At 47.7% G+C, this 22,261-nt stretch overlaps 1 protein-coding gene across 2 annotated transcripts in view; it reads right to left on the reverse strand.

Moving 5' to 3' along the window:
* Positions 1-3,229: 3,229 nt before the first annotated feature.
* The window catches only part of LOC142571760 (uncharacterized), a 58,273-nt gene continuing 39,241 nt past the window's right edge, over positions 3,230-22,261 (reverse strand). Inside the window, exons 3-4 of one of the 2 annotated variants that reach the window (XM_075680340.1) lie at positions 13,408-13,590; positions 3,230-3,462 (exon numbers count right to left, since the gene is read on the reverse strand). In XM_075680340.1, coding sequence (XP_075536455.1) covers positions 3,281-3,462; positions 13,408-13,590 — 365 coding nt within the window. In that variant the 3' untranslated portion in view covers positions 3,230-3,280. Of the gene's footprint in view, positions 3,463-13,407; positions 13,615-22,261 lie in introns of both variants that reach the window. The other variant, XM_075680339.1, reaches the window with a different exon arrangement.

Below are 22,261 nucleotides of genomic sequence, written 5' to 3' on the forward strand. Positions count from 1 at the left end.
CCGCAGGCTTAATTCCATCACTAAGGATCAAATTTATCCGATCCCTAACATCGAGGAGCGCCTTGAGAAAGTTAGTAGCGCTCAGTTTATTTCCACCCTAGATCTTGTCAGGGGTTATTGGCAGGTTCCACTTACAGAAGAGGCTAGTAGGTATGCGGCGTTCATTTCACCAATGGGAACATTCCGTCCTAAAGTGTTGAGTTTTGGTTTGAAGAACGCGCCATACTGTTTTTCAAGTCTCATGGATAAAGTGTTGCGGGGACAGCAAGAATTCGCTTTACCGTATCTAGACGACGTAGCGATATTCTCCGCATCCTGGTCTGAGCATATGGCACACTTGCGGGCAGTGTTAACCCGCCTGCGCGAAGCGGGCTTGACAGTCAAGGCTCCTAAGTGCCAGTTAGCACAGGCCGAGGTTGTCTACCTCGGTCACGTGATTGGTCAGGGTCGTCGCCGCCCCTCTGAAATAAAAGTGGCCGCTGTGCGAGACTTTCCGCAACCGCGCACCAAGACCGATATTCGGTCGTTCTTGGGTGTCGCCGGCTACTATCAGAGGTACATCCCTAGGTACTCTGATATCGCGGCTCCCCTGACGGATGCTCTAAGAAAGACAGAGCCTCAAACAGTCGTCTGGGACGAGACCAAGGAAAGAGCTTTTAGCGCCCTAAAGAGTGCCCTAACAAGCCAGCCTGTGCTACGATCGCCAGACTATACAAAAGGGTTCATTGTTCAGTGCGATGCTAGTGAGCGAGGCATGGGCGTTGTACTGTGCCAACGGGAAAATGGAGAAGTAGAACACCCCGTCCTGTATGCTAGTCGTAAGCTGACCAGTCGTGAGCAGGCGTATAGCGCCACCGAGAAAGAGTGTGCATGTCTCGTGTGGGCCGTTCAGAAATTGTCATGCTATCTAGCCGGCTCGAGGTTTATCATTGAGACGGATCACTGCCCTCTCCAATGGCTGCAGACCATCTCTCCCAAAAATGGCCGCCTCCTGCGCTGGAGCCTCGCTTTACAACAATATTCCTTTGAGGTGCGTTACAAAAAGGGGAGTCTCAACGGTAACGCCGATGGCTTAAGTCGAAGCCCCTAACGTAGGAATCAGCCTCAAAATTGTTTTTTACTGATGTTTTTCTTCCTGAGGCAGGATTTTTTTTAACATATTGCTTTTGTTTAGTGTTTCAAAGTGATGATATGCTTTCTAGTGCAATTTTTCAATTTGTGGACGCGTTCTGAGTGATGCTAGACTACTGTAAGGAACTAGGCAGTGGTATAAAAAGGGGAAAGAGCCTGGCAGGGCTTAGTGAGGGTTGTGCCGTGCTTGCTGACTGAGCGGTTGAGTTTTCAGCGTAGTTCTAACGCTTGCCGGGAACGAGAACAAAAATGTGAACTCTCCCGAAGTCACTTTGCAGTGTCCCGTGCGAACCTGAACGAGAGAACGAGGCCTTCTCTGTGCGCTGCGCTCAAGAAACGTCAAGGGACGCCCGACTTCGGTTATGAGCATCATCGAGCGACATCCCTCCGGACAGCGGATGCAGTCCCCTGTCCATCGGGATCTCCTTCCCCCGGCGGGGCGGTCTGTTGCGTTTCGCCTGCGACACGTGGTTTTGCCGGCGCGACTGCGGCGGGGCGGCAGACATTTTGGCCCGATCGTCGTCGCCGCAACACTCATCGCCAGGTGTTTCCAGGCGCGTCTGCGGCGATGCGACCGCCTAGGGATCCTCCTCGCATTCCAGTCATTGTGCCCGAAACAGGCGATGCCAAAGCAGGGATCTCATTCCAGTTATTGGGCCCGAAACAGGCGATGCCAAAGCAGGGATCTCGTTCCAGTCATTGTGCCCGAAACAGGCGATGCCAAAGCAGGGATCTCATTCCAGTTATTGTGTCCGACCGGCAGCGCCACGACAGGGTGCTACGAGATCGTGCGCAGCGCCACGACAGGGTGCTACGAGATCGTGCGCAGCGCCACGACATGGTGCTACGGCATCGCTACGACAGTGTGCGTCACCATTAGCCCATTGTACATTCACGTGCTCGTCTTTTGAGGGGTTCCTTCTTGCCCTCAACTGCGAGAGTATAAAAACAGCTGCCCCCGGACGCCAAAAGGAGGGCTCCGATTTCTTCTGTTGAGTGAAGTGCTCTCCCGTCTCTCTACTTCGGTCAAACTGACCGCCAACTCTTTGCGATGTTAAAATAAACAAGTTGTTTCGTTGTTACCAGTCGACTCATGCTTTGCCGGGACCTTCGGATACTTCCAGTTGTACCCCAGGCCGCCAGGCCAACGCTACCCTTGGGGCTTGCGACCCAGGTACAACCACGGGCGTCAGCGCCGAGTTCCCAACAGATCGTACCAGCAGTCAGATCCAAACAGCACCCGTCTGTAGCGTGTTCTCAATATCACCTTCGCTTCCCCTGACTGTCCAGAGGGTGATGTCGTCTGCCTAGAGTGCCAACGATAAGTTTGGTATGGCGGCAAGAAGCTTGGCCAAGGGTATGAGGGTTATGTTGAACAGAAAGGGTGACAGTCGGTTAGAAATGAAAAATTATAGAGCAACATGAAAAACTGCAGATAAGCTTTCTGTTGCTCAATACAAAGGCAGAGACGCGAGAGGGTGACACACACACACACACACGCACGCACACACACACACACACACACACACACACACACACACACACACACACACACACACACACACACACACACACACACACACACACACACACACACACGCACACACACACACACACACACGCACACACGCACGCGCACACACACACACACACACACACACACACACACACACACACACACACACACACACACGCACACACACACACACACACACGCACACACGCACGCACACACGCACACACACACACACACACACACACACACACGCACACACGCACGCACGCACACACACACACACACACACACACACACACACACACACACGCACACACGCACACACACACACACACACACACACACACGCACGCACACACAGCGCTCTCTCGTGTCGCTGTCTATTGTGCGCTGTGTCCTTTTTTCCAATGAATCACCAACAAACCCAAGCTTCCTCGCCAAGACTTACAAGGTGTTCCGTGAGACGTCCAACATCGATGACGAAACTTACGATGCCGGATCGTAAGGGAGGCACGTGTGCGAGCGTTGGGCACCAGCTCGTCCCCTTCCAGTTACACAGAAAGACACCGACAGCCGTATACGGCAACGGTCAAACGTGATCTTTAATGTAGAGCGTCCGGTGCTTCGTCGTGATCAGCGCCTCCATCCCTGCGTCTGGAACTTGCGGTTCGCCCCGGCCGGGTCCAGAGACCGAGGTGCGTCCTTGTTGTTCTTCTTGGCGAGGGACGCGGGCCTGAAGAAAGGGTAGAAGCTGCTAACGTCCGCCGGCAGCGCCGGGGGGAACCGGGAGCGCCACTCGAACGCCTCCAAGGTGCCTGCGGTGGCGTATGGTGGAAGTCATCAAACAAGTGCCGTTACTCTGAAGAGGAAGCTTTAGCTCGGGCCCAACTCCGACTCGGCCTATTCAAATACGTGTAAAAAGAAAAAGAAAGCACTTTTCTGAGATAACCCCTGGACCAATCTTAACGAAAATTTTGCATTTGAGAGAGAAAAATAAGTTTTAGCGACTGTTGGCAGCGGAATTACCATTTAGGGCCTGAATTTTGTTAAAACAATTTTTAAAAAACTCGGAAGTTCCAAAAACATAGAAGCATGAAGTTTGCAGAATAATAGCTCTGCATCAAGAACAGATATCGCGGTTCTGTAAACGACATTCATTAGATCCTTCAAAGCTGACAAATTCTGTATGTCAATTTATATCTTACAGTGAATTTGTTACGTTGTGCACTAGGATTACGCAAAAAAATGTATTTACATATTAAAATTTTGTTTCCAGATTCATGTGTTAGATATACATTTTGTCCGCTTTAGATGTACTATCAGATGCAATTCACAGAATTGTCATATCAGGATACATTGAGCCTCTTCAATTTTTTCGTTCTCGCTACCCTACCCGTGGGCTGCCAGAGCCAGCCAGAGCGCATGCGTTTTTCTCATGTTGCCCCGACCACCGCGCGGTGCAGTTCGGTGCGCGTTCGGTTTCCTCTGGCCGAGTGGATTTTCGCCTAGCAGAGTTTTGTACGCTTTCTGGCTAGCAGACGAGAAAAGGGAACAATGGTCACTCGCCGCCATAACTGGGTGGACTCGACGGATTGCACCGCGTTCGCTTGAGAGCAACATCTCCGGAAATTCTTGTCTAGCCGGTGTAGGACACCGAGCAGTATATGCGCATGGTTCTCGGTGGACCAAACGTCTCACGTTTTTTTCTATATTCCTTCAGTAGCCACATTAGGGGCCCAAAGTAGGCATTCGATTGTGGAGATACTTTGCGTTTCTTCATTTCGGTGCCCCGCCCCACAGAAGAAAAAAAAGAAGACTGTTGTGGCGCAGCGTATTGTCGCATGGTGGAAGTTTGATTTTGTTACTTCTTTTGCGGAAAGGAAAGCAATGTGCCACGGGACGCTTCACTTGCCGGATACACTTATTATATTATTCAATTATGTGGACGCTACGGGCGCATTCCTGCCGTAGCCGTCGCCCTCACGTTCCGTATAAAGTCCAAAGGCGATAACATCGGGAGCGCGCGCCGCATGCTGTATGTGCGAGTGAAAGCGTAGGGGGCGGTGGCATGGGTGGCCCGACGATGGTGGCTCAGTCTTGTGTGCGCAAAGGAGAAAAGCGGGGAGGAAGCGCGCCACCTTCTGTCGCGCGCGATACATCGGGGGGAATGGATGGAATGAAGGCGTGATCTAGGATTCCGTGAATCTGTGATTGCGAAACATGCTTATTTGCCTTATTTGATGCATTATATGCAGCGACTTTTTCTTACATACGTAGATTTATTGAAGACTTATACGTAGATTTAATATCTTGTTGCGAGATTTTGTGTATACGGGCAGCGAACTTTGTTTCCACTGTCATTTTTTTGCCCTTTATCAATCTGTATCTTCGCATGTCTAATGTACGAGGGCGAGTCAAATGAAAGTGCGTCTACCCACCCCACGCAATAATGGTTCGGTTCATTATATGCGAGGCATGCGCGTAGCATACAGGCATCTCTCATTTACAAAAGTGACACGTAGGTGTGAGGGTAAATGCTCTTTAATGGTCTCATACACTGGGTTGAACATGGTTGCGTGACGTAATGGACGCTCCAGAAGTTGAACAGCTCGGTGCCGTGAGTTTTCTGACAGCTGAAGGTGTTTCCCTCCAAAAAATTAGTCGCCGTATGGCTGCCGTGTACGTTGAACATTGCATTTCATTGGCCACTGTGAAGCGTTGGAGAGAGAGAGAGAGAGAGAGAGAGAGAGAGAGAGAGAGAGAGAGAGAAACTTTATTTTGGTTCCTTCAAGGATTTAGCGTCTCGAAGTCTCGGTCGTCTTGGGCGCCGGCGACTTGGAGCCTCTTCCAGCAAGGGTGGGCCCCTATTCCAGGGCTCCACTGAGCCTAGCTACCTGACTAGCGTGCTGCACTAAGGCCCTTTGGGCCGTGAGCTCGCAGCTGGTAAGCCGACTCTCCCATTGCTCCGCACTCGGGTTATTGTGTTGGTGGAATGATTTATTGTGTTTACATTCCCATGTGACATGGTATAGTGTGGGTGTGGCCCCGCACCATGGGCAGGTGTCTCTGTATTGTGTTGGGTACATTTTGTTTAGGATGTATAAATTTGGGAAGGAGTTTGTCTGCAATCTGCGCCAACTCGTTGCTTCCTCCTGCGTTAGAGCTTTGTGGGGTGGGGGATATTTGGCTCTCGTCCCTCTGTATAAGTTTAAGATTTCTGTGTATCCTCCCTCACAAGCGTGTGGGTGATACTCCGGGGCGCGCGACTGCTCTGCTCGGCACGTGGTCTCTCGAGCTAGGCTGTCTGCCCTTTCGTTTCCCTGTATGCCTGCGTGGGCCGGAATCCAAATTAACTTGTGCGTAACGTTCCTCTCGGCGAAGTTGGCTCCGCCAAGAATTCTGAGGGCGGCTTTGCTAATCCTGCCCCTCGTGTAATTTCTGCACGCTTCCTTTGAGTCTGTTAAGATGTTTAGAGGCCTGCCTGTCCTATATCCTTCTACTGCCGCCAGCGCCACGGCAATTTCTTCGGCCTCCGCTGTGTCGGCTGCCTTTGCCGTCGCACATGTGATCAGATTCCCGTCGCCGTCCACCACTACCGCCGTGGCCGTGCGCTTCCCTTCTCGCGGGTACGTGGCAGCATCCGTGTACACCGTGTTCTCTAGTAGCGCGAGTGTCTTTTCCACGTATTCGGCTCGCGCCTGCCTCCTGCTCTCGTGGAGGTTGGGGTCCATGTTCTTAGGTACTGGCCTAACGCTTATTGTTTTTCTTAAGCAGTCGGGCACGTCTGCGTATCTATCTACGTGTCCACTCGTGTCCCTTCCCAGCCTAGTCAGGAGCGCTCTCCCTGCAGGGGTGCTTTTGAGTCTGGCTTTTTGCGTTTCAAGCAGGGCTTCCGCCAGTTTGCTGAAAGTGTTGCTGATGCCCAGTTGGAGCAGTTTTTCGTTTGAAGTGTTTTTTGGCAGATGGAGAGCCGTCTTGTATGCTTTCCTGATTATCGTGTCCGCCTGTTCCCTCTCTCCTTTGGTCATCGCGTGGTACGGTAGCGAGTAGATGACTCGGCTGACGACCAGGCTGCCGACGAGTCTGAGTGTGTCTTCCTCTTTCATGCCGTATCTTTTTTGGGAGACCCTGTTGATCATCCGGCCCACCTGCTCCGTCACTTTGCTCAGCAGGTTGATGGTGTGGCTGCATTTTCTGCTGCCCTGTAGCCACATGCCCAGCGTTGGAGCAAACTGTTGAAAGAAGGACGTGAAAGTTGCAAAGACGATCCAAGACCGGGCGAAAGTCACCGTGCAATCACCCCTAACAAAATTTCAAAGGTTGATGAGCTGATGAGACAAGAACGGAGGATAAGCATCGATGAACTGGCCGAGCGTGTGAACATCAGTGACGGTTTGGTTCACGCCATAATTCATGAACATCTCAGTTATCGGCTCTTGTGCACGCAGTGGATGCCCAAGATTGTGAAACACCGCCAGAAGGCGGAGAATTAAGTTCGGCGCTGCTTTGACACATCTGATCCGGTATCACAATGAGGGTAACGACTTCTTGTCTGCAATTGTGATCGGGGACGAACCATGGTGCCACTACTACGAGCCTGAAACACGACGGCGAAGCTTACAGTGGAAACATTCGCATTCACCACCCCCAAGAAAGCAAAGGCCGTCATTTCCGCCGGAACGGTGTTGTTGACTTCTTTTTTTCGATAGTCAGGGGGCATTACTGATAGAATTTGCTAAATCTTGATAGACTATCAATTGTTTCCGATATTATGAAACGCGGGACCGGCTACGTGTCGTAATCAAGAACAAACGACGTGAAAAATTGACGAATGGGGTCATCTTGTTCCACGACAATGCCCGTTCCCATGTCACCGATGTGGTTAATATAAAACTGGCGAAGTTAAAGTGGGAAACGCTGCAATATCCGCCATACAGCTCAGATCTGTCGCCTTGCGACTTCCACATTTTGGGGCAACTGAACAAAACAGCACAAGGCAACCAGATTCTTGTCGGACGATGACGTGAAAGAGTTAGTTGCAGACTTTTTGGAGCAGCAACCCAAGGAGTTTTATGAGACGGGAATCCCGCGACTCGGTAGTCATTGGGACATATATCTGATTGCTCATGGAGACTACTTTTAAATAAAGTACTCCGTTTGTCATATACTCCCATTGGATCACTTTCATTTGACTCGCCCTCGTATATTTTGCAGAACTCCTGGTTTTTATGCGTGCTCTCTGTTGCGACTATAATTTCGGTGCAATTACTCACAATACAGGACCGGTGACAGCTACTCCTGCGTGATACATTGGAGCAAATGACAGCATCATTGCGATTTTTCACTGGCCGTTGCATGTGTGCAAGAATGTAAACAAGGTTCTTGAATGACAAAGTTTCATTAACATATTTGTCCTCAACTTGTTCATTTCATGACCTTCACATTTTTCATATCAGCGGTATGCAATGCTTTGCTGGTTTCGAACTGATATAGTTCTGAAGTTGGTGTGATATCTTCTTTACTTATTGAATAGACAAAAACAAGGAAGCATTGATATCAGTTACTTTGGGCACAATTTTCGGCACATAAGAGTATATATTCTTTTATAAAAAAACTAAATATTTTACTTGTTCTGACAGTGCGTAACGCTCAAGAATTCGCTTACAGCATCTTTGACAATGTCAATGCTGTTATTATTCACGTATTTGATCCCTCGACAAATTGTTTAAGAGGAAGCTTTAGCTCGGGCCCAACTTCGACGTGATCTATTCAGATACATGTAAAACGCAGAAACGCTTTTCTGAAATAACCCCTGTATCGCTTCTATGGAATTTGTTGCATTTGAGAGAGAAAGTTGAATTCTAGTGCCTGTTTGAAGCGGAATTTCGATTTAGGGCCTGAATTTTGTTTGAAATATTTCGAAAAATTCGAAAGCTCGAAAAAAATTAGAAGCACGATGTTTACAAACTAATGGATTCGCATCAAGAGCAGATATTGCCATTATGTAAACGGCATCTACAATAACAGTCAAAGCGGACAAATTTGGTATGTCAGTTTATGTCTTACTTGAATTGGTTACGTTGTGTGCAAGGGTCCTGCAAAAGCCGTATTTCCATAATACTAAATTTTTTTGAGATTCATTTGTAACATATCAATTTTGTCCGCTGTAGGTGCACTATTAGGTGCACTTCACAGATTTGTGATATCATTTTTTATGGTTGAGTTAGAGTTTTAAACTTGATAGTTTCGCTTTTTGGAAATGTGAAATTTTTGCCAATTTTTAATAAAAAATTGACAACCTAAATAAAAAATTCGAAACAAACAGTCACTAGAATTTAAGTTTTTCTTTTAAATGCAACAAACCTCGTCAAATATCGTGCAGTGGTTGCCGAGAAAAACTAATCTCGTTCTACATGTATTTAGATAGGAGCACCTGAGCTCTTAAGGAGGAGGCCGAACTGTAGCGTGAGCCCCCCCCCCCCCCCCCTAACTAAATTTCTGGCTACGCCACTGCAAGCCATGTACATATTTTGTATGCCTGTATATTCGCTCTGCACGGCGACGAATTGCACGAAGCTTCTCTAGCTCAATGTCGTATTCGGTGCGTGTAGGCGTTCTCGGAAGCGAATGCATGACAGCCTCTAGGGCACACTTTATGATATCCTCTAGGCTAAAGGACTAGTCACCACAACAGCCGTCTTCGAGAATTGATTTGAACATCGGCCAGTCTATACATTGAGCGACGCCGGCTAACTTGGAGCCCGTCAACCCTTCAATCCTAAGATAAGTGGGTAGGTGCTCGCTTCCCCGCGTTTCGATATTCGGAAACCACCTGACATTTCTAGTGAAGGAGCGTGAAACAAAAGTGAGGTCCAGGCAGCTACAGTAGACAGTTCCACGCAGAAAGGTGGGGCTTCCATCCTTTAACAAGCACAGTGCTTGTTCGGAGGCAAAATACACTAATCTTTTGCCCCTCGAGTTTATCTTAGAACTTCCCCAGAGATAGTGGTGGGGATTAAAATTTCCAGTCATCACCAAAGGCTGCGGAGTCGCTGTCGTGATTCGCCGTAACCGCTCGCAGTCCAGCCAACTTGAGGGCGACATGTAGGCTCCAACTACTGTGAAAGTGAGCTTGCCTTTCTTCACTGTCAGACATACGTACTGGTTGTCTTGGCCACGTACGTGGCACTGGATGATGGACATACGTAACATAACCTCGTATGAAAACGACGATCTTGCTGCATTCTCCGTGGGTGGCGGACATGAAACATTCATACCCGGACAGTCTGATGTTAGCTGAGAGGGGCTCGCAGATTTATTTATTTATTTATTTATTCTTTTATTTATTTATTTATTCATTTATTTATCATACTTTCAAGGCCCGAAGGCATTACAGAAAGGAGTGGGTCAACATAACAAAAGAATTTGTGCAAGGTACAAAGACAGATTCAACGTGGCGTTTCATGAATGGTGGTTTTGAAGGTGTCGGTATCCAGGATGGCTGCGATGGTGGCGGGAAGCTGGTTCCAATCCTTGCTTGTGCTAGGGATGAATGCATTGCTACAAAGTTTAATGCGTGAAGACGGCACACCAACTTTGAAACTGTGGTCAGAGCGAGATGATATGTATGATGGTTGAGTTATAAGCTGTTCTTTCAACAAAGGGTTGTAGTAGCAGATTTTATTAAAAAGCGGAAGGGTGGGGGGGGGGGGGCGGAAGCATCTACGACGGAAAGAAAGTTCTGGCAAGTTAAGTGTTGTTTTCATTGAAGTAACACTAGAATATCGGGAGTAGTTTAATATGATGAAACGCGCTGCACTATTTTGAATGGCTTCTATGCTGTTTATGAGTGTAATGTTAGCCCGGTCCCAAATGGCGCATCCGTATCCTAGTTTGTAGCGAACTAATGTTTTGTAGAGAGTTAGTTACAGTGACGATGGTGCAGATGAGAAGTTTCGACGCAAATAGTCCAACATGCGATTGGCATTGCTGCATATCATTTCGACATGCATGTGCCAGGAAAGGTTGCTGGTGATGTTTAGTCCAAGGTATTTGTACGATGAGACAACTAAGAGAGGGCTATTATTGAGGAGAAATGTATGCAGATTAGTGGTATTATTAAGCTGTGATACGCGCATGAATTTACATTTGCTTAAGTTAGGCTTCATAGACCACTCGTTACACCATAACAAAACGTTATTATTGTCGTCTTGCAGTTTACGAGAATCAATTTGATCAGTAATTTTATTATATAGAATGCAGTCATCAGCAAAAAGCCTAATAGTCGAAAATTTCACACAGGAAGCAAGATGATTAATATATAGATTAGAAAAAGTAGAGGACCTAGAACCGACCCTTGCGGCACGCAAGGGTCGCAAGATGACGATGATGGTGGAATTCTTCATGAACACAAAGGGTAGAAAGTCCGACATGCTTGACTCAAGTATTCTGGCGTTCCACTGAAATATCGACGCGTTCCGGACTTCGTCACGAAAGACGGCTTCTGGAGAGCCATGATTTTAACCAAGAGCTGCAAGTACTGGACTCAAAGTATCCAGCACCTGTAGCGTGCTTTGCGCACACGAAGATTTCATGTTAAGTATAACACGAGTGGCATTCATGAGCGACCACTGAATGTTGATGACCTGGAGATCATCAGCCAGCGTCGCTTCAACAGTTGCCGAAGCCGTCGAGGTCGGTGCGTTTTGAGGTAACTTAGTAGGGCGTCGTGCCCTCAGTAGCTTAGGCCATTCTTTACATAGGAAGGGCAAGCCTTTCCGCTCTGTTTGCTTTCCTTGTATCTGCATTGATTGTAATATGCGTCGATGCGGCAATCCTTTTGGCGGAAGATGGCATGTCACTATCTGCAGCTGCGGTATTTCGTGAACGTTTTCGGTGTCGATGCCGACGTCGCCCTAACAGCGGCAGCAGCCTCTCGATGCGTTGAATTGTCCCGCACCATTCGTTTGAGGATCGCGAATTCCTTCCGCCCCCTCGGGAGATCCTTTGATGAGGCCTTGTGAGCACCACTGTAGTTAGAGCACTTTAGAACGTCTCTGCTGCAGGCGTTTTCTGAATGAGACTCAGAGCACCGCGGGCACACGACGTTGTTCACGCAGACAACCCTTTACGTGGCCAATATTGCAACACTTGAAACACTGGAGAGGCTTCGGTACGAATGGTCGTACTGGATGGCGCACATGTCCTCCTTTGACGTTGGAAGGAAGGCTGCCTCCGTCAAACAAAATCTTCACACAGCGTGTGTTTTCCAGGCTGAAAATCCTCGTAATGAAAGTTCCTTCTGTCGTTGGTCTGATCAGTATTGGCAGGTTGTCGTTCGGGATGGCAACGTCGACGTCATAAATGACGCCCGCAGTACCATCGCCGCCTGTAGGGATCATTGATCGCACATTGAACTGAAATTAAAGGAAAAGTATATTGCCACCTTATGAAGGCTACTCCTTTTCGAATAGTGGTTACACAATATAATAACAAGTTTCGTTCCATGTTTTAGAAATCAAGCGCGAATAGTGCAAGAACTAGCAAACGAGGCGCAAAAGGCGAGTCGAAGCTGCAACACACACCCTATTCCGAAACAGGCGAACATACATACGAGACAGCGAGACAGTTCGATATGCACGTTACGTTGCACAGATGAACATCTTGGTACCATTTCAGAGCGCGTTGACTGGCTGAACCATGAACGCTTACGGAATTGTTACGGCACCAAATCATGGTGCACTAAATCACGTTCATTGTTTAAGTTTGAACATCTCTATAGGCTCCTTACATTGATCCCGTTGCTTTTCTGTACCTCTCATCGACCTAGGAAATACGAGGTTTGGTTTTGAAGGTTGGGGCCTCCTGCTGTATGAAATATATATGAAGTTCTTTGCAGTCAAGTCGTTAATAAAAGTGGACTGAATTGACGTACAAGGGATCACGCACCTCCAATCAGCGTTATTTGTCACCTGTCGAGAACTTACAGGAAGCCCCTCACTCTAGCGAGCTGTCACGCTGGACGTTACATTGAGCAAGAGATTCTCCGAATCTGAACCATCAAGAACACTGACCTAGGGTGCGACACGATGAAATTGTACCTCAGCAATGAATTATGATAAAATTTCCGAGTCCTTTCTGCGCAAAGTCCGAAGAAAGACATCACAAAGAAAAGAGAAACTAAGACGCATAAAATAAAAAATAAAGATAACTTCATTTGTCTTTGTGTTGTCTTTTTCCGATTCCGCGCAGTTATAGTACCCAAATGTTTACATGGAGCCTACCGGCCACTCGAAACTGCCGGGGCTATGAATCGAGTTCTTTAGTGTAACACACATTCTGGTTGATGCGTTAGTCGACCCACAAAGTGCGTGGTAGTGGCAGTGGTGGCAATAAAAGTGCAAGCGGATTTACAATCCAAAATATCGTCGGCTTTTTGTTTGTTTGTTTAGTTCTTTTTTCTTCATTATCTTTTCCTTCTTTTTCCTTTTTTTTTCCTTTCTCCTTTCTTTCTTTAAAAGCCGACGTTGTATGCACCAAGACGCTTTTCTGATCATGGCCCTGTTCCTGTGCCCCAGGGGATTATATCAGGTATGGGAGGCATATTGAAAATGGGCGACCTTCTCGCTTTTGTAAGGCTGGACATGGAAGGCTCACGGAAGACTGAACAGTCGCCCAAAAAAAAAGAAATTGGACTTCTTGCACTAGAGTTCTGCAGAGCGTGTAATCCTCGGAAGGAAGGAACGTTGCAACATGCTCACCGGGCAGCGCGGTGTACTCTTCGTCCTCGGCGAGCTCAGTCTCGAGTCGCTTGGCCAGCGCCAGGCTGCTGCCCGGCCTTCCCCTGTAGAAGGCTGACGTCACCGCGGGTCCCAGCAGGGCCAGAGCGGCGAGGCTCAGCAGCAGGCTCCGCGACGTGTCCATTGCTTCAGGGCAGGTTGTCGCTGTGCACACACGAGGGATGCGCGCTGCACATACATCGCGGACGCATTGAAAGTGAGGACGTACACGTAGTGTTTAACAAGAATTCATACCGTCACCGAAAGTACACTGTGCTGGCTCGTGAGGCAAACGCTAGAAAAAGAGAATTAATGAAGAAAAACACCTTTAAAAATTAAAAAGGAAAGCAAGTAAAGAAGCAAACAGCCAGGTGGTACTTTGTCGTTCGGTACCCCCTGAAGTGGTCTCCACTTACCCAGTTCCCCTCACAGACCTTAATTAGATTTCCCTATAACGCCAAAGACGTTTTTACATCTACTGGAATGGTTATGAAGTGAAACAGCCATCGCCTCAAAATAGAGTAGCATTATAGTTTCTGCCTAAGTCACGATTATCAGCCTAAACGTTCTGCACATAGTTCCATACTATATCGTATTGTTTGCATTACTCGCAAAGAAATGATGCGACAATAGCCCGAATTGCACATGGCTACCGTGCGCACATGTTAAATGCAAGGAGGCATCAAAAGGTGGTGTGGCAGCGAGTTCTCAAAAACCTGCCTCTTCGAGCGTGAAAGTTGTTGAAATATAAAGACAAATATGAGTTGTATCGGAGACAATCTCATTGTTCTCGAACACAAGTTACTCGGAAGTGAGGTTTTGCACGGCTATCAAAGGTGTCGGTAGATAAAGCTGTAGCAGCGCGCGCCAAGTTTTTGAACAAGCTAGCTGTTTTCGCTATAGCCATATAGCATGTACACAAATGCAGAAAGGCCAAGAGTATTGTTGTTTTATCTTTTGATACAAATTACTTCAGCTATATAGTTAACGCTAATCGAACCTCCATTCCGTTCTTAGCAGCATTGCATTTGAACCACGCTGGTGATTGCACTTTCTCACACTGCAGTAAACTGCATACGTCATGGTCGCCTGAAGGAATTTCATCTCCTAAAGAAAAGAGGGGGGTGGGGGAGCCACAGCGAGAAATTGTCGCTGTCAGTCGATATCTGAAACAAAATAAAGTGTACTTTGGCATCACACAACTGCGAAACAGACAGCGATAACAACGGGCCACTCCATAGTATTCGTACTTTGACAACCCCCGACTTGTGTTTTTCAACAATAAAGTAAGTATAGACAGAATATCCTCATAGAGTTGCCATGCGCGTGTTTCTGCACGAAGCGTGATTAACACATTTATGCTGTTGAGAAGACGACGCGCTTAGCCATCCTAGCATCGATACGGAAAAAAAAAATCCGATGATAGAATGGAATAAAATCCGATGAACAATCACCGCCAGGCATCGCAAACAGACGACAAAATGGTTCGTTTGTTCCTCGCGACAAGACGCATTCCATGAATGTCTTAAGAGGTCCATCATGAGCGCCGCAAAAGAGAGCGCCTACCCCGAAATTCGTATAGCGCTGACGCCAGAGAAGCCAAGCAGCTCAGCCAATAGCTAAAAACATGAGCAGCTGACAGCGCGCAAACGCGTCAAACAACTGCATTACACATAGAAAGCGACCGGCGTCTAATCCGGCGTCCCTGATGAGATCCGGCTTAAAAGTTTCTCTCCATAAATGTTCGATGGCTTTCCTAACGAAGAAAACGGAACGGCGTAGGCGGGGTTAGTCTTTTCTTCGCGCCACCGCGGTGCTCAATGTCGTAGTCACTACTCCGTTCGCTGTTCGCGCCTTGTTTGCTTCTGACTGATCGATTTTAGGGAGCTGCGGATCATTCATGTCTTCGATCACAGCGGACATTAATATTCTTGGTTGATGAGGCAGTGCGGTCGTTTAGATCTCCGTCGTAACGGTTTCCTATAGAATTGTGTCTCCCTAAAAGTTCGATGAGAGCTATCAGCCCATGACGGAAACTATAATGAACAAGTTGTTTCATCGTTTCGGTATTAGGGCCTAGGAAGCGGCTGGCAGCTGAAACGTCTAAAACGCCGTCTGCGATACCCACGTACAATGGAAAATCCACTTCATGAGCTTAAAGAGAGGTGATGTATAGCAAGGTGTTGCTATAACAACATGGGGAAAAGGTACAATATCGCAGAAGTATACATCCGCGCTACATGAGTGAATGCGGATGATCTATTCCAATCAAAGCTTCTTTCTCTTCTCCTTCCCCTTTCTGATAAGGATTTGCTGCACATAATAAATAATGATGCTGAACAGGTCGACACTTAACGATCTGCAGCTTGGTCTTAGCACGGTGTCTCCGTATGAAAAAAAAAACTACTTATTTTTTATCATTTCTTGCAGTGGCTGCAACGAAAATAGACGGCGCAGAATATGTCCGGTATGATATGTATACCTTCTGCTAGCGGAAAGGCGTATATTATGTCACGTGATGAGACGCTACACTATATTGTGAAAAGTTCGACGCATTTCTGAGCGTGCGCTCTGCTAATGGGGGCTAATTCGTGTACTGGAATGCCCTAAGCTAATTTAAAGGCGTGAACACATTCCTTCTAGCGAAGATTTTCGTTGCTTTTGAGAAAGAGAGGTACATAGCCAAAGAGCGCAACATTCGGAACTAATTACTGCTTGTAATTATGAAGACGAGACAGAAAGAGCCTAAATGTTTACTTTTAGGTCTAAATCTCTATTTCTGTAATGTCTCAACCATGTTTCCAGAAAAAAAAGAAGAATGTATCGATACATGCAAGACGCTCGGTCGTAATTCATGACAGAGAATAAGAGAAAAGCAACAGAGAGCTATAAGTTGGACGAGCCCGTTCACCTTTCTTCCATAAGGGTGGAGCTCCACAGATCCACCTGGATTATATGACAGCGCAGGTTACTTCCTCCCTCTCTACATACATGCCTCGCAAGAGACAAAGATGCCTCATTCCTTCCTCTGAGCAAATTATATGTGAGCAAACTATTCTCCAGAACATGCAAAGGTTATCAACAGCTACAATGTGTCTCTTCCATGACAATTCAAGGCCACTACTGCTCATACTTGATCCCATGGCCTCCGATGTCCTCAAGTTTGCTTCAGTTTAAGCTGCACTGAACAAAATTTGTGCATCTCGTGCAAAAAATTCTTTCCCAGAGTAGTTGTGACAAATAGCCGCGCCTTCTGGCAAAAAAACACAAAGGGCCGCACCGGCGGGGAAAGAGGCCGGAAGCGTAATTGCGGCACTGTGAACGGAGCACGCAATGCCTCACCGGCCGCAAGCATTCTCTAACTCACATCTGGCTGATCTTATTCCCCACCAGCGGCTGTGACAAGCCTTTGCTACGTGTGTCACAACAAAAGCTCCCCCCCCCCCCAGCGACATATATATATATATATATTTATATATATATATATATATATATATATATATATATGGTAATGCGATGACGTGAGCTCGTATTTCACCTCCAGACAGTTGTCTTCAATCCGCTTTCGTTACCATTCATTTATGATTTCTTTATTTCAATCACATTACTTCCCCTATGCTGTCCTTGGTGTCATTTCTTTTGTTACTTCTTGTGATTTGACTAATAAATATCGGGCCCCTGGGTTGACTTTCTTCTTGCTCACTCTATAATGTTTAATGTGTAATAAGTTCGTTACGACGTTACTTTGGCATTCGCAACACCGCACATGAGGCGAGCGCACGCAACAACGTGGTCCGTTGGCCGCACGAAGGATTACGTATTTATTTGCCCAGTGGACATATACTGGACAAATTGCATACCTGACTCTTTGCTAAGGTTTCCTCTCAGCTACGTGTGCACATAAGGGACTCCATTTGAAGCCCGATTTATACTCTCTGGAGATGGACGACAAAACATACGCGGGCGGGGCGAAAGAAAAGGCTTGTAGCTGATGTATCAGTGGCAAGCGATCAATCTACACCGCTGACCCAACCTAGAGGTCCCTTCGAACATTTGAAAGCCTCAGCTTGTGCAGCTTAATTCCGCCGTCAGCAAAGTGCGCGGGCTTCAGCGCTGTTTGTAATGCAAACAAGCTCAATTATGCACCACCTAATGCACTAGTTTCGCAGGAACGAGCTTACTTGAAAAAAAAACTTCAACGCCGAAAGCTTTCAGCGATTAAACGTGGGGCCTACACAGTGTGTCAGCGCGTTTTGTCCCTCCGTACTTTACGAATACCTTCGCACTCTTCAGGGGACAATGGAACCAAGGTAACGTACTTGAGTGATGGCTTATGTCTCACAGCTCAGCCGTAAGCAATACAGCGCGCTCGTCATTATACGTTTAGAAAACGCCGCGGTCAATTTAGGCGCCCATAACAGGCACACGTTGCCCCGTGCGCCTTCTCGCTCGTACGCGACGGCGGCAACTTGTTCGTCAAAGCGGTCAGTTGACACTTATTGCTTACGGGCCGCATATATCCGTTTTCTGTGAAGCCGGCCCGTTTGCAACCGCGGGTCGTCGAAACACTCCGGCGGGCTATCTGCACGTCCCCGCGTCAGTTCGGCCGCGTGCACATCCGTCAGAGCTTCGACCGGAGCCTACAATGGATGGGCCTTCGCCGTCTGTGCTCGAGGGTTCGATATGCCGCGCCTTCGCGGGCGTATATCGCCGGCGCAGCTGCGCGAGGCACTCTTTCATTAGCACGGCAGCATGACGGAACTTGCGCGCGCAGCCGCAATCGGCGGTGAGTATAAGTACCCGATGGAAGTTCAGGCTTCTGAAGTGCGCGGCGACTCGTGGCTTTCGACCGTGAAACGCCCGCTACAGCGTTCCAGCGTGCTCAGCACTTGCCGTACCTATACGGCTTCCAGCTTTCTTTCTTTCTTTTTTTTTTTCGTACATACGCGACAATATCGGGGCGAAGTTCTTATGCTCCGCATTACAGTAGGCAAGCCCTCCATCCAGCCCGTGCATATTTTATGAACTCTGCATAGAGACAGCCCCCTATATGCTGTGTTCGTCTTCTTTTCTTTTTTTTAACAAAGCGGCACCGCACTATGCTGGAGAGTTCACTCCAGCTGGAACCGGTGCAAGTAGTATTACCAGGTTGCTTTGAAACCTCATCAGTGCCTCAAGGACCGACGCCGCGAGGCAACTTGGCATTCTAGCACGCACGATCTCCTTGGCAGAGTGGAACACCGCACATACAAGGCGCACAAGATTGCAAAGACTAAACCCGTCACTTCAACTCAAACCTCCAGCGGGTCTACACCGACGTGAAGCGTCTCTTCTGTGCCGGTTATGGCTTGGAGTTGCCTTCACGAATGCCTACTCAGCACTAATTGGAATGAGTAATACTCCTGCATGTGATGTTTGCGGATGCGAGGAGAACATTGACCACTTATTGTGCCATTGTCCTCAATTTCAAGCCCAAAGACAATCTTTGTCCAATACATTGAGGGAATTAGATGATCGTCCTCTGAGTGAACAGACATTACTAGAGCACCATCCCGACAGATCATCGGCTCAGAAGGCAATGAAGGAACTTTTGTGCTTTCTCAGAACTTCTGGTTTGCGCGAGCGGCTGTAACTCAAATGCTGTCCGTACACGTATCTACACCTTCTCTCTCCCTTCTTTCTCTTCCCCTTCTCCCATCCCCCAGTGTAGGGTAGCCAACCAGACTATTGACTGGTTAAAATCCCTGCCTTTCCTGAACTCTCCTCTCTCTCTCTCTCTCTCTCTCTCTCTCTCTCTCTCTCTCTCTCTCTCTCTCTCTCTCTCTCTCTCTCTCTCTCTCTCTCTCTCATCAGTGCCGTTCGACGACTGATCGTTCGAAGACTGATACACGCTACAGGCACTTCCTGGTGGGATTTGCACACGAGTAGCGACACCAGATGGACGCAAGGACGCGTGTTTATTTGTCGGTGAAAAGTATGGATCGAGGTTCGCAGAAAGTACATACAGAGTGTCGCAACTTTCACACGCCATTTGCGCTTTTCTGTTCGGCCATTTCTAACGTGCGGCGTTCCGGGCTGGATTAGAGTTGCTATTGCCACATTTCGGGCCTTCGGAACTAACCTCTGTCGCATTCTTGTCGAGATGGCAGCGATAAACTCCGCGAGATAGAATTCCTGTTTAATAAGTGCAGAAAAGTGGGCAGGGAGCCTGCCCATTTGATCGAGCAGGATATACCAAAATTCATTTGAGAAGTTGAAAAAAGAAGAAACTCATTCCCCCATAAACACGCGAACACATACCTAACAAACACACGAATATGCCAAGTCTTCACCAAAGGACATCGACAGTTCCCCGGAATGGCGAATCATTCAAAGCGGTAGCAAGGTTAAGCGTTGAGCTTGGTCTCCTTGGACGGTGTTCTGACTATATACGCGTGTGTGAGACGTTGGCACAACGCAGCACGCAAGGCAATTCCTTCCTGCTGGGTAGAAGCAACGGCGCCCTGGCAGCTACCGGACAGTGGCGTAGCTTGGGTAAGCGGCACCCGGGGGCGGTGGCTATTCGCGACACCGCATCCCGCCCTTTCTTTACAAGCTACGAAGCACAACTTTATCCTGATGGCTTGCTCCAGCGTGGTCTTTGTTCTGTAGCTAACGACCAATTATTTTTATTTCCTTATAAAATGTACAAAGTTGCGAGTGCATCGCATGCACTCCCAATTCAGCACGTCGCATGCATGGAAAGCGCATATTTACGAGCTTATTTTCTATTAAAAGGCAGAGAAACAGGAAGGCGACCGAACAACTCGTCTGCTCTTAATGAAGTTCAACCTCTCACGCAAAAAAAAAAAAAAAACACTTCTAAAAAAATAAACAGAGCAAATAGTTTTTTGTCAGATGAATGCCCAGGTCGCCATTATAAAAGTAAACGTGCACATAAAATATACACAAACTGAAAAAATAACTTAAATTTCCAGCATGTAGACACACCTGTAAGGATATGCGTTTGCATGTGTATTCATGGGTATGCACGTGTGTTCACAGAGTATGCACAGTGCATGCATAACCATGAACGGTGCAAATTGCATACGAAGCCGCATGGGTATGTACAAGAATAGATTATCCGCATTTTTTAAGGTGAAGTACCTTGGAAGGAGGAAACGTGAAAGGGGAGGAAAATGAAGACGAGCCAGAAATAGTAGGCGACTAGGCGACGAAGAAATCAGTCTCGGTAGAGCGTGTGGTACTTTAAAGGAGATTTCGTAAAAACATTACAGCAAAACTCCATACTAATCTCGCACTATCCACTATCGCAGTCAGCCCCGGGAGGGCAAGTATCCCTTTACGGCAGTTACAACGGCCGCTATACGCGGGCGTATGTGCGAAACATTTTACGCACCTCTCAGGGACGACGTCTCTAATGTATATTTTACCTCCCCGTTGCAAAGCACCCTAAGTTTTGCCAAGGGCACCGCCCTACCAATTTCCGTTCTATTTTGTCTCCTGCAGTCAGCGTCACTGTTTCACTCGGCGAAAGGCGCCCGATGCCTTTTCGCTACTCGGACGAGTGATCCTTTTCCATTTCGCCACCATCCCATTTTCACTCGCCAGCGCTGCACCTCTCTTCCCCTCCCCCCCTTCCTCCCTAGTGACGCTACTGCTACGCTGCATCTCACAACGCAGGCATCGCACCTCGGTGGTGCAGGGGACGAGAGCGACGGGAAACCGTCGGCGCGTTTGTCAGCACCCAGTAAAATATTAGATAACGTTAACATCACGTTCACTGTTCGCTCCTGTCAGACCAGAGAGAGATAGAGAGATAAAGACTTTAATAACCTACAGGAGACCAGCCTGCATACACACAACATCTCGCCAGGAACGTTAGTGGGCTTATAGTATGCGTGCGCAAAACACTCATGCCAGCAGCGGAAGCAGAACGCTGTGCTAGGTCTCTCACTTCGTCGTTTTAACGCGATAGCGTTAAGGGCGGAGTTGGCCGTGAGCGAAAATTTCGGCATATATTTAGGTATATGTATATATGCCACAGCTTGCTGTATGACATGCGGTATATGCGGGTTATATTGCCACACCATTCTGTCACTAATGTTTTTCATACCTTGTCTTTCATTCTTGACAAAGTTATTCCTCGGAATTTTGAGAATGACAGCCTACAAACAAATGTCATGAAACAAAACATTGACACCGCATGCCTTTTCTGTTAAATGTTCTCGGACTTAAATATTAAAAGTGCGAAACAACAACTAAAACCAGAAAATGATGCAATTTTTTTTTTTTTTTGGCTGGGCTGTGCGCAACTTCTAGGATCTGCCCACCCAAGAGGCCGCATTTCTATCGGAAAACCCCCGCCTTCGTGCATAGCTTTCGCCGCCAGCGTTTCCCGGTAAACATTACGGTTACATACGCTCCAGTTGCCGGGAGGCGTGAGAAGCAGTCGGTGATCTTTGAATGCTGTCGCGTTCCACTCTTAAAGGCGAAGCTTAAGCGTCCCCCAATTTTTTTTTAAGGCCAAAGCCCCACGAGGCGAAAAATGCGGCGAGCGTCTGACGTTAACATCGGATGACAAGAAAACCCACGTGACCAAGTGATCACGTCACGTTCCCGTCACTAGACCTGCTGCGGCTCGCACTGTCAAATCCGACGGTGAACGGCCACGGCGTCGGATGGACGCCGTGGCCCACTTCCAGAATTGGATTAAGGTGCATTAAGGTCGATTAAAGCGAATTAAGGTTGGTAGAAATTAGAGCAAGGTGTATTAAGATGAATTAAATTGGATTAAGATGGAGTAAGGTGGCTTAAAGTGCATTAAGGTTTGTAC

The sequence above is a fragment of the Dermacentor variabilis genome, chromosome 2 (genome assembly GCF_050947875.1).
Source record: "Dermacentor variabilis isolate Ectoservices chromosome 2, ASM5094787v1, whole genome shotgun sequence".
NCBI lineage: Eukaryota > Metazoa > Arthropoda > Arachnida > Ixodida > Ixodidae > Dermacentor > Dermacentor variabilis.